The sequence below is a fragment of the Leucopleurus acutus genome, assembly GCF_964270905.1.
Source record: "Leucopleurus acutus genome assembly, chromosome: Y".
Taxonomy (NCBI): domain Eukaryota; kingdom Metazoa; phylum Chordata; class Mammalia; order Artiodactyla; family Delphinidae; genus Leucopleurus; species Leucopleurus acutus.
Genome location: NC_139164.1, coordinates 16,455,517 through 16,467,835, shown reverse-complemented (window position 1 = coordinate 16,467,835; position 12,319 = coordinate 16,455,517). Strand labels below are relative to the sequence as shown.

At 37.7% G+C, this 12,319-nt stretch overlaps 1 protein-coding gene across 1 annotated transcript; it reads left to right on the top strand.

Moving 5' to 3' along the window:
- Positions 1-2,976: 2,976 nt before the first annotated feature.
- LOC309978865 (sex-determining region Y protein) lies at positions 2,977-3,582 on the top strand (the record flags this gene model as incomplete). The annotated part of the gene is made up of 1 exon (XM_082865512.1): positions 2,977-3,582. One exon carries the CDS (start codon positions 2,977-2,979, stop codon positions 3,580-3,582), a length of 606 nt encoding a protein of 201 aa, XP_082721638.1.
- Between the last annotated feature and the right edge of the window lie 8,737 nt (positions 3,583-12,319).

Genomic DNA, 12,319 nt, shown 5'->3' with positions numbered 1-12,319 from the left:
AAGGAAATATATAATTATTAATGTAAAAATTTGTGGGTTTTATTGTGTAAACACTGTTGAGCTGTGTTTCCATTCACCATAGAAATTAAAATGAGAGCTACACAGGGGGTATTAAACTCATGAGAATAAAGTGCATATCGGTACTACCCCAAGTACAGATGATTTCACTGGAATAATCTCAGTTATCATTTTCAGTTCTCATCATTTTTATTCTAATTTGAGAAGGAAGTCTATATGAAATTACTTGAATCTAATATCTCTTGAGCATTTTTATATTCTAGAACAGTAATCCCGCCAAAAGATAAAATGAGTTTGTTTGTTTGTTTTGTGAACTTTGTTCTTAGTAAATCCTGTTTGGATTTAATATTGGCAGGACCATATCACTTCCTACCACTTAGCTTCTGGGTCTGATTGAGGAAAACATATTTAACTGTTGAGACATAGTCAGGAATGAATAGGAAAGGTGGTAGTCATTTAACACAATAGTGCCTTAAACTTTTCTTTAATGAATATGGGGAATGCGGGTGGTATCCCAGCTACCCAAGAGTTCAGGGGAGCATGTTTTCACTCTCTGGCATAAAGACACAATATTGTAAGGACTGTTAAATATTGTACCTGGGCATAGCGAGTGAGTATCAGCCTTGCTTCTGAGATCAAAATGAGGTGAAACATTAAAAATGCACTCAAAGAAACAAACATGATATCATATTACCGAGGTGGACCATGCCTCTCTCTCTCCATCCCCTTTCCTCCATTCTTGCATGAAAAATCATTACTTTAGAGACTCTTGTTTTTTTTTTTTTTTTTTAAAGTGGATTACCAGTTCTCTTTCCTTCTCCAAGCTTGGAGCTATTTTCACTCCTTTTGTTAATTGAAGCATTGAGGAAATATTTCAAGAACCTAATACATGCCGGGCCCTGTTCTAGGAGCTGGAGGTCTAAAAGCACTGAAATCTCTTTTTTAAAATTTAAATATTCTTGCCACCGTTCCTCCAAAAAACTCTTCCCCAACCCTTTATGTAATTATATTCATACCTGTGAGGTCCTATTTTTCTTCTTTTTCATTGTGGTTAAATATACATAACATTCATTTTAATCATTTAAATGGTACAATTCAGTACTTAAGTACATTCATAATGCTGTGCAACTGTCACCTGTATCTAGTTCCAGAATATTTCATCACTCCAGAAGGAAACCCTGCACCTGGTAAGAGTTACTCTCCATGCCCGTTCCCTCTTATTGAGTCCTGGGCAACCATCACTAATTTGGTTCCTGTCTCTGCATTTGCCTCCTCTGGGGATTTCATATAAATGGAATATTCCAGTATCTGGCCTCTGGTGTCTGCCTTTTTTCACAAAGGTTGATGTTTTCAAGGTTCCTCCACATTGCAGAATGTATCCCTCTTTGCTTTTTAATTTCAATTTTGAAATGGTATATATTCTTTTCTCACATGTTAAACAATTTCCAACTTTACAAAATCTGCTTTTGAGTATGAGTGCAATTTAAACATTTGATTCTGTAGTAAGATGCCTGTTTCAAATTGGACCAGGTAACAATATTTTCACATTTTATTTTGATCTTGAATACTAAACTTTGATGACAGGATACAGATTATGGGATTTAGATATGTCCTTTGGTTAAGTTAATTTTTGTTTGGAGTTTCTATTATTCATTGTATCAGATGTCTTATTGCTTAAATCACATTTGGTTATGCAGATTTTTTGCATGTAATGCAGGGATCATTTAAGTTTTATTTTCTTAGGAATTTTGGCATCACTCTTTGGCAGTCTCAGTGAGATTTTTTTTTATTTTAATTTTTCATAGGTTATGTCCTGTGCAGTCTATAATTTTTACTCCCATTTTCCAAATACAGTTTTAAAACTTGTGTCGGGGAAGATTTCTCCTATTTTATTACATGCAAATATTTTATCAAAACTCCCAATTTTGCCTTGAGGATTTATTTGGAGCAGGTATTCACTTATTTCACTTTGTAAAGTATGACTTTTAAATTTTGTCCTAGGTTTGACCTAGAATATAAAAGACGACGACAAATTGATAGCTATAATTTAGAAACTTAGATTTCTAAAACATTGTTCTTTTTTGTTTTGTTTAGTTTTGATCATCCGTTATGTAAAAGTGCAGCAGAGAATGACAAGTATACTTCTGTATAGCCTACCCTCTCAAACCACCCCCCACCCCCCCCACCCCCCCACCCCCGCCAAAACAAAAACCCAGTCCCTTTTAAGTGTTACATTAACACGACGGAACTGCTTGGGTTCCAAGGTCATTTGTTTTTCTTCAATGGAACATTTTTTATATTTAATTGTTTCTAAGATTGCCTATTAAATAGGTTTTAGTATATATTAGCATTCCGATCATCGTCAGCATAGATAATAGAATTCCGAGTTACTTGCCACTGGAATACTGATATAGAATTTTCAATTGTACTTTGTAGAAGTGAAGAAACAAGGATCATGATTAGCGTGAATTCAGTATCCTGTGTGTTCTAATGGCTAACAGGTTCAGGTTGTCTTTAAGCTTTGTGTTTAAGATAATACTCACTTACGTTCATAACGATAAAAAATTCATTAGTATCTCTGCTGCACCTTCATCCTTTGCATTAAGGGGATAATAAAATAGCTTTATAATGACAAAGTTTGTATTTTAAAGCAGGTGTTTTAGCACCTTCAGCGGTTTTGATTAGATATAAACAAAGCAGAAAGCAGAGCGTTACAATCGTATTAAATAGTTTCCCTTGAGAATAGGTAGGTTGGCTGGGCGGGCTTTGGCTGAGGGCCGGGGGCGGTATTGAGGGGAGGTGTTGGGGGCGGAGAGGTACGTATTTCACTGCAAAAGCTGTAGTCAGTCAGTCCCTAGTAGAAATAACCCTTGAATAGCAAGATAATTTTCGTAATACTTGCACCTTCGAATTTTGATTCCTCACCCTTTTTAAACGGTGCAATCATACGCTTGTGCCATGTTCAGAACTGTGAACGGTGAGGATTACAGCCCAGCGGTACAGCAACGAAATATCCTCGACTTTGGGAAAGCACATTCCCTACTGTGGACGGACAACGGTAGCTCGAATGATCGGTGTGAAACCGGAGGAAATTGTAGAGAGAGCGGCCAGGACCGCGTCAAGCGACCCATGAACGCTTTCATTGTGTGGTCTCGTGATCAAAGGCGAAAGGTGGCTCTAGAGAATCCCCAAATGCAAAACTCAGAGATCAGTAAGCGCCTGGGATACGACTGGAAAATGCTTACAGAAGCCGAAAAGCAGCCATTCTTCGAGGAGGCACAGAGACTACGAGCCATGCACCGAGACAAATACCCGGGCTATAAATATCGACCTCGTCGGAAGGCCAAAGAGGCCACAGAAATCGCTTCCCGCAGACTCTTCAGTACTGTGCAGCCGAATGCACATAGAGGAGACGTTGTACCCCTTCCCATCCAAGGACGGTTGCGCCAAGGCCACACGTTCACGAATGGAAAGCCGGTTAAGGCACTCACAGCCCACGAACATAAGCAGCTCACTCCTGCCACAGGAGCATCGCAGCAGCTGGACAAGCCTGCGCCACAATAGGGTAACACAGGCTACGCAGACCTGCGGACGTCCCCTTTTACTATAGTTCAGAGCCCGAACTTTCTCACGTTTATTTTCGATGCTGGTTTCCTTACTCTCGCTATCAAAGGCCCTATTCATCTCAATTTTACTATTATTTCACCTGTGACTTAATTTCAAAATAAGTCACATAAACATGTTTAACATATAAAGAATTAGGACCTTACAATATGACTGAACCTTTGTTTATGACTGCTTGAAAGAATACTAACTATTAAGAAAGTATCTTAACAGCACTGAAACTGCTTGAATTCAAAGGCCATCTGTTTTTCCTATCGGTGGAAATATTTTCATATCTAATTTTAGTTGTTCCCGAGATTGGCCATTAGATAGGTGTTCGTATATGATAGTAGTCCGGTAATCGTCAGCATAGACAATAGAATTCTCACTCTTCATTTTAAATACTGTAACTCAAAACTATAGTGCTTCGAGAAACACTCACGGATTTATGGTATAGGGAAAAAATGTCGCACTTCGATGGAAATCTTCCTAACTCCTAAACCACTCCCTAATTAGTGAATACATATGTACATTCTATCTTCTTTGACAGTTTATGTTGGGTCCTATTCCCGTTGTGGAAAAACCAGTTTTGCTGCCATTTGCAACTCAATTCCTTCAGTCCGCACCAACTCTGCACGCTTCGACCTCTATTTTGAACCAATTATAACGTCTATCGGGTAAAAAGAAATCTTTAATTAGCTCCTATGGGACTCACGGTTTCGCCTCTTTTCCGAAGTTTTTCTTTTAACAATGGCAAGGTACTTGTTTCTATTGCCGCTTAACTATTACGTTCCTGCAAGGAAGAGAGAGGGAGAGAGCGAGGGAAGGAGGGAGAGAGAAGGAGAGGGAGAGAGAGAGAGGGAGGGAGAGGGGGGAGAAAGAGGGGGAGAGAGAGAGGTATCATGTCGAGGATATGAACCATTCAGATTATGGCGGTGAGGTGGGCGATGGGAGGAGGGAGCCCCCGTCTGGTTAACCTGATGAGATGTCAGTGAAAATATAAGTCAAAGGCATTATAAAATTTGCATACAGGCTAAAGTAGAAAACCTGGCAGTTTGCAAAGAAAAGCATCACTTTTTGGAATAAAAATAAGCCGATGGTCAATACGTATCACATCATATGATATATATCAAAGTCAACTTTCCAATACATATATTCCAAACCTTTAAAAAATACCTCAAACAATAAAACTCAAAACACGAAAATAGTATGTATTAGAATGAAATGTCAGGTTTTTGAAAGAAAGTTCAGGGTAAAAAGGGAGTTATCTTCAAAGACTGACTTGTTCCAGAAACAGTATTTCTTAATCGGAGATTCATGCAGCCCAAATGAGAACTGTACGTTGTAATAACCTTTTAAACAACTGCCTAAACTACCTTGTATTTTAAAATATTTTACATACATTTTTACGTATTTGTGCTTTATGTTTAACACCTCTCTTTCCACGTGTTCAGAAATAACCTCCACTATGACCTTCATCAAAATAGGTTATTTTTCTCTTTCTTGAACCTCAAATAAATGAAAATATAAAATATTATGTCTAGTTTCTTTTGTTTAATATAATGTCAGTCACATTCAGTTGGTTTGCTTTAGAAATTACTGTGTATATTTCATTTTATTTTATTTTTATGGACATGTAATGTCCATAAAAACTTCTGGTTTTAGTCATTACAGATATGACATCCTTAGTACATTTGTATACATGTCCATGAGAGAGTATTTACATGAATATCTTCCGAGAATATACCTAGGAAATAAACGGATGCTTTTGCATATTTTTTGCAAGTGTTTGTTTTAGCAAGTATTGATAAGAAGTATTCTTATATTTATAATGAATATTTGCCATATTTTAAAATGCCAACATTTAAAAAAACATTTAATGGTATGAAGTAATAGCATGGCCTCCAGATGCAACCTGGATCTGACTCCTTTCTTTGCCATTTACCAGACCTGACATTGAACTATTTCCTTTACATGTCTGGCCCTCAGTTTCTTCACCTTTAGGTAGCAGTAATAATAAAAATTAATGGTAATAATAAGAATAATAAACAAAAATAAAAGAACAGCTACAAAAACAAAGCCAACCCCATTGGGCTGCAGGGAAGACTCTATAAGTGAAGGTGTATGCTGGTTCAGTGAGTAAAAGTATATAAAGTATTAAAAACAAAACTAAAGATTATTAAAAAACTAGTTGGTAATGATAATAATGATAACAAAATAACAAGAACAAAACACACCCGCTGAGATACTATGAAGACTAAATAAGTGAAGGTATATAGTATGCTGGGAGTGAAAATACACATAGTTCTTAGAACAGAGGTAAGCACTGGTAACAAACTAACAACTGATGATAGTAATAATAACAAAATATCAGTGACAACCTACCTCAGTGGGATACAGAGAGGACTAAATTACTTAAAGATGTATAGGCTTCAAGGAGTAAATGTATTTCAAGTACTTAGAACAGATGTAGGCATTGGCAAAGAACTAAATAGTAAAAATAATAACCAAAAATAAAAAGAACAAAAAATCTCCTACTTCACTGAGGTGCTGTGAAGACTGAAGAAACTAAGGGGCATAAAGATGTAGAGTAAATATATTTAACATACTTAGAGGTCGACATTATTAGAGTACTATTAATAGTAATGGTGACGATGACAGTGATAATGATAATAATAATGATAACAACAACAAAACCTCCTCACTGGGATGCTATGAGACTAAATAAGTAAAGGTATATAAGATTCAAGGAGTAAATATGCAAAGTACTTAGAACAGAGGATGGCATTAGTAAAGAAGTAATTAGTAATAATTGCAAAAATTAATAATAACAAAAAACAACCAAACCTACTTCAGTGGGACGCTGGGAAAACTAAATACATTAAAGTATATATGATTCAAAGCTAGAGGCTAGAGGCTCAGATTTTTAAAGAACTAACTAATAGTAATACTTAAAAAACAATGATACCACTGGGATGCTGTGAAGATTAAATAAGTTCAGGTGTACAGGGTGCGATGAGTAAAGGTACACAATGTACTAAGAACGGAGGTCAGCATTGGTAGAGAACTAACCAATAATAACAATAGCAATAGTAATAATAATAATAGCACTAAGATAACAACAGAACATACTTCAGTGGTATGCTGTGAACACTAAAGAAATTAAGATGAGTAGGATTCAATGCATAAATGTATATAAAGTAGTAAGAACAGAGGTCAAGATTAGCAAAGGCTAAGTTGTAATGAAATCATGATGATGATAAACAAAGAAAACCTACTACATGGGTGCTGTGAAGTCTACGTGAGTGTGTAGAGGAGTCAATGAATGTGTATTGAAGTACGTAGAACAGAGCTTGGCATTAATAAAACACTAACTAGTAACAACAACAATAATAATAATACATAATGAAAACAAACAAAAATATATCATTGGGATACTATGAAAGATTTAGTAAGTTAAGGCATATAGGGACTGAATGAATAAACGTGTCTAAAGAACTTAGAAAAGAGGATGGCATTAGTAAAAAGACAAACAAGTAATAATAATAAGGACTATTAATAATAAAAATACAAATAACATAATACCTACCTCACTCATTGAATATGTTAAAGTGTATAGGACTGAATGAGTTAATATATCAAACTACTTAGAAAAGAGGTCAGCATTAGTAAAGAACTAACTAGTAATAGTAAACAATAATAATAATATAACCAAAAACAAAACAAAACAAAACCTACCTATCTGGGATGCTGTGGAGACTAAATTAGTTAAGGTGTGTAGGATTCAATAGGTAAATGTACCCAAAGGGCTTACAACAGAGTCTGGCATTAGTAAAGAACAAAGTGGTAATAACGACAACAACAACAACAATTATAACAACAAAACATACCTCAATGGTATTTTGTAAAGATTAAAGACTATAGCATTCCAGGATTATAGAATTTGATAAATGTATTGAAGTAGTTAAAGACAAGCATTAATTAAAAAAAAACTAACTAAATTAATGCATATAGAAATGAATGAATAAGTATTTATAAAGTACTAGAACAGATGTCAATTTTCTAAAGAGCTAACATATATATATATATATATATATATATATATATATATATAAAAATAATAAAATAACAACATCAAGGCTTCCCTGGTGGCGCAGTGGTTGGGAGTCCGCCTGCCGATGCAGCGGACGTGGGTTCGTGCCCCGGTCCGGGAGGATCCCACGTGCCATGGAGCGGCTGGGCCCGTGGGCCATGGCCGCTGAGCCTGCGTGTCCAGAGCCTGTGCATCCGGAGCCTGTGCTCCACAACGGGAGAGGCCGCAGCAGTGAGAGGCCCGCATACCGCAAAAAAAAAAACAAAAAAAAAACAACATCAAAACCTACCTCACTGGCATACTGTAAAGACTAAATAAGTTAAGGTTTATAGGATTCAAACCGTAAATATATGAAAGTAATAAAGAACTAACTATAAAGAATAATAACAAATTATTACTGATAACAATAAAATAACAATAAAACCTACTGTGTGAGATCTGTGACAACTAAGTAAGGTGTATAGGGCTGAATGAGTAAATGTATGCACAGCACTTTCAACAGAGGTCAGCACTAATAAAAACCAACTGGCAATAAAAATAATAAAACAAAAATAATAAAAAACAACAAACTCTACTTCACTGGGATGCTGTGAAGAGTATATAAGCTAAGGTGTATAAGAGTGATTGAATGAGTCCATCTATATAAGTACTTAGAACAGAGGTTGGCATCAGTAAAGAACTGACTGGTAATATTAGTTTTCATTATTAATAAGAAGAAAGAAGAACAATAGCAAAACCTTCCTAACTGGAATCTGTGAAAACAAAATATTTTAAAGTGTATAGGAGTCAATGAATAAATGTATACTAAGTACTTAGAATAGAGATCAGCATTAATAAAGAATTCCCCAGTAACAATAATAATAATATAACAACAACAAAACCTACCTCAGTGGGATACTTTGAAGATTAAAAAGTTTACGTGGATAAGGGCTCAATGAGTAAGTGCATGTAACATACATAGAAGTCGTCTACCTTACTAAGGAACTAACTAGTAATAATGATTGCGATTAATAATATGAAAAAACAAAAAGGAAACTACCTTAACCCTAGGCCGTGAAGACTAAATAAATTAAAGTACCTAAATTCAATGAGTAAATTTACATAAAGTACATAGAACAGAGATCGACATTATTAAAAATAACTAGTAATAATAACAATAATAGTGATAAATAAAAACAAACAAAACCTACGTCACTGGGATACTGTAAAGTCTAAATAAGTTAAGGTGTATAATTCAATGATTAAATTGTTTATAGCATATCAAGTCAGAGTTCAGGTTTACTAAAGGACTAACTGGTAATAATTTTAATGAAAATGGTATAATAATAATAACAAAAGGAAGAAAAAAACCACATCACTGGGATGCTCCAGAGGCTAAATAAGTTAAGGTATATGAGGATTTAATGAGGAAGTGTATATAAAGTGATTAGATGGAGGCTGGCGTTATCAAAGAACAAGCTAGTATTAATAATAATAAAATGACAACAACAAAAACAAAAGAAAAACTTACCTCTCTGGGATAGTGTAAAGGCTACATAACTTAAGGTGTACAAAGGTTCAAACAGTAAATTATATAAAGTACCTAGGACAAGGTCGACATTTACAAGAACTAAGTATTAATATTGATAATTGTAAGAAAGACAGTGGAGGTGGGTCTCCAAGATGGTGGAGGAGTGAGATGTGGAGATCACCTTCCTCCCCACAAATACATCAAAACTACATCTACACGGGGAACAACTCCTACAGAACACCTACTGGACGCTGGCAGAAGACCTCAGACTTCCCAAAAGGCAAGAAACTCCCCATGTACTTGGGTAGGGCAAAAGAAAAAAGGAAAAACAGAGAAAAAAGAATAGGGATGGGACCTACGCCACGGGGAGGGAGCAGTGAAGGAGGAAAAGTTTCCACACACTAGGAAGCCCTTCACTGGCGGAGTTGGGGGAAGCTTCGGAACCTCGGAGGAGAATACAACAACAGGGCTGTAGAGGGCAAAGTGGAGAGATTCCGGCACAGAGGATTGGTGCCGACCAGCACTCACCAGCCTGAGAGGCTTGTCTGCTCACCCACCAGGGTGGATGGTGGCTGGGAGCTGAGGCTCGGGCTTTAGAGGTCAGATCCCAGGCAGAGGACTGGGGTTGGCTGCGTGAACACAGCCTGAAGGGAGATAGTGCATCACAGCTAGCCATGAGGGAGTCTGGGAAAAAGTCTGGATCTAAGAGTCCAGCCCTAAGGGCCAAGAGACCATTGTTTCAAGGTGTGCGAGGAGAGGGGATTCCTTCCCTGCCTGCCCACAGAAGGCAGAGCACTGCCTAAACCAGCTCGAGAGACGGGTGCGTGCTGCGGCTATCAGCGCGGACGCCAGAGACGGGCATGAGACACTAAGGTTGCTGCTGCAGCCACCAAGAAGCCTGTGTCCTAGTACAGGTCACTATCCACACCTCCTCTCCCGGGAGCATGTGCAGACCACCACTGCCAGGGTCCCGTGATCCAGAGACAACTTCCCCGGGAGAACACACGGCGTGCCTCAGGCTGGTGCAAAGACACCACAACCTCCACTGCCGCAGGCTCGTCCCGCATTCCAATTATGTCTACTCTACCCCACCCTCCCCCCAGCCTGAATGAGCCAGAGCCCCCTAATCAGCCACCGCTTTAACTCCATCCTTTCTGGATAGGAACAGAAGCCTGAGGGCAACCTACACACAGAAGTGGGGCCAAATCCAAAGCTGAACCCCAGGAGCTGTGCGAACAAAGAAGAGAAAGGGAAATCTCTCCAGGCAGCCTCAGGAGCAGCGGACTAAATCCCCACAATCAACTTGAGGTACCCTGCATCTGTGGAATATCTGAAGAGACAAAAAATCATCCCAAATTGAGGAGGTGGACTTTAGGAACAACGGTAGACTTGGGGTTTGCTGTCTGCAACTGACTTGTTCCTGATTTTTATGTTTAACTTAGTATAGATTTTAGTGCTTGTTATCATTGGTGAATTTGTTTTGTTGCTCTCTCCTTCTTCTTTTAATTACTCTTTAATTTTAATATTTTAATTATTTAATTTATTTATTTATTATCATTTTTTCTTTCCTTTTTTCCCACTTTTCCTCTGAGCCGTGAGGCTGACAGCGTCTTGGGGCTCTGGCCAGGTGTCAGGCCTGAGCCTCTGAAGTGGGAGAGCTGAGTTCAGGACATTGGACCACCAGAGACTTCCCAGCCCTAAATAATATCAATTGGCAAGAGCTCTCCCACAGATCTCCATCTCAACGTTAAGACCCAGCTCCACCCAATGGCCAAAAAGCTCCAGTGATGGATGCCCCATGACAAACAACTAGCAAGACAGGAACACAACCCCAGTCATTAGCAGAGAGCCTGCCTAAAATCATACTAAGTTCACAGACACCCTAAAACACGCCACAGGATGCAGCCCTACCCACAAGAAAGACAAGATCCAGCCCCACCCACCTGAACACAGGCACCAGTCCCCTCCACCAAAACGCCTACACAAGCCACTGAAACAAACTTACCCACAGGGACAGACACCAAAAACAACGGGAACGACGAACCTGCAGCCTGCGGAAAGGAGACCCCATATTCTCCATAGTTCTCTCACTATGGAGAAGAGTATGGAGGTTCCTTAAAAAACTACAAATAGAACTACCATATGACCCAGCAATCCCACTGCTGGGCATATACCCTGAGAAATCCATAACTCAAAAAGAGTCATGTACCACAATGTTCATCGCAGCACTATTTATAATAGCCAGGACATGGAAGAAACCTAAGTTTTCATCAACAGGAATGGGTAAAGAAGATGCAGCACTTATATATAATGGAATATTACTCAGCCATAAAACGAAACGAAATTGAGTTATTTGTAGTGGGGTAGATAGAGCTATAGTCTGTCATACAGAGTGAAGTAATTCAGAAAGAGAAAACATTACCATATGCTAACACGTATATATGGAATCTTAAAAAAAAAAAGTTTCTGATGAACCTAGGGGCAAGACAGAAATAAAGACACAGATGTTGATAATAGACTTGAGGACATGTTATATCACACAGGGAGAACAGCTTGGTGCTTTGTGACCAACTAGAGGGGTGGAATAGGGAGGGTGGGAGGGAGACACAAGATGGAGGGGATATGGGGATATATGTATATATATAGCTGATTCACTTTGTTAAACAGCAGAAACTAACAACATTTTAAAGCAACTATACTCCAACAAAGATATTAAAAAAGAAGAAAAGAAAAACAATGGCAAAAACCATCTACCTCAGTGGGTTGTTAGGAAGACTCAATATGTTATTAAGTTATTATTATTAATAATAAAAATAAACCATAAAAACAAAAAAAGCTACCTCACTTGGATGCTATGAAGACTACGTAAGTTCAGGTGTATAAGGATTCAGTGTGTAAATGTAAATAAATTACTTAGAGCAGTGGTCATGTATTAGTAAAGAACAAATGAGTAATAATAATACAAATAATTATAAAATAACAAAAAAATCTACCTCACTGGGATGACTGAGACTGTTAAGACTATCTATGTTTTGTTTTGTTTTTTAACATCTCTATTGGAGTATAATTGCTTTACAATGGTGGGTTACTGTCTG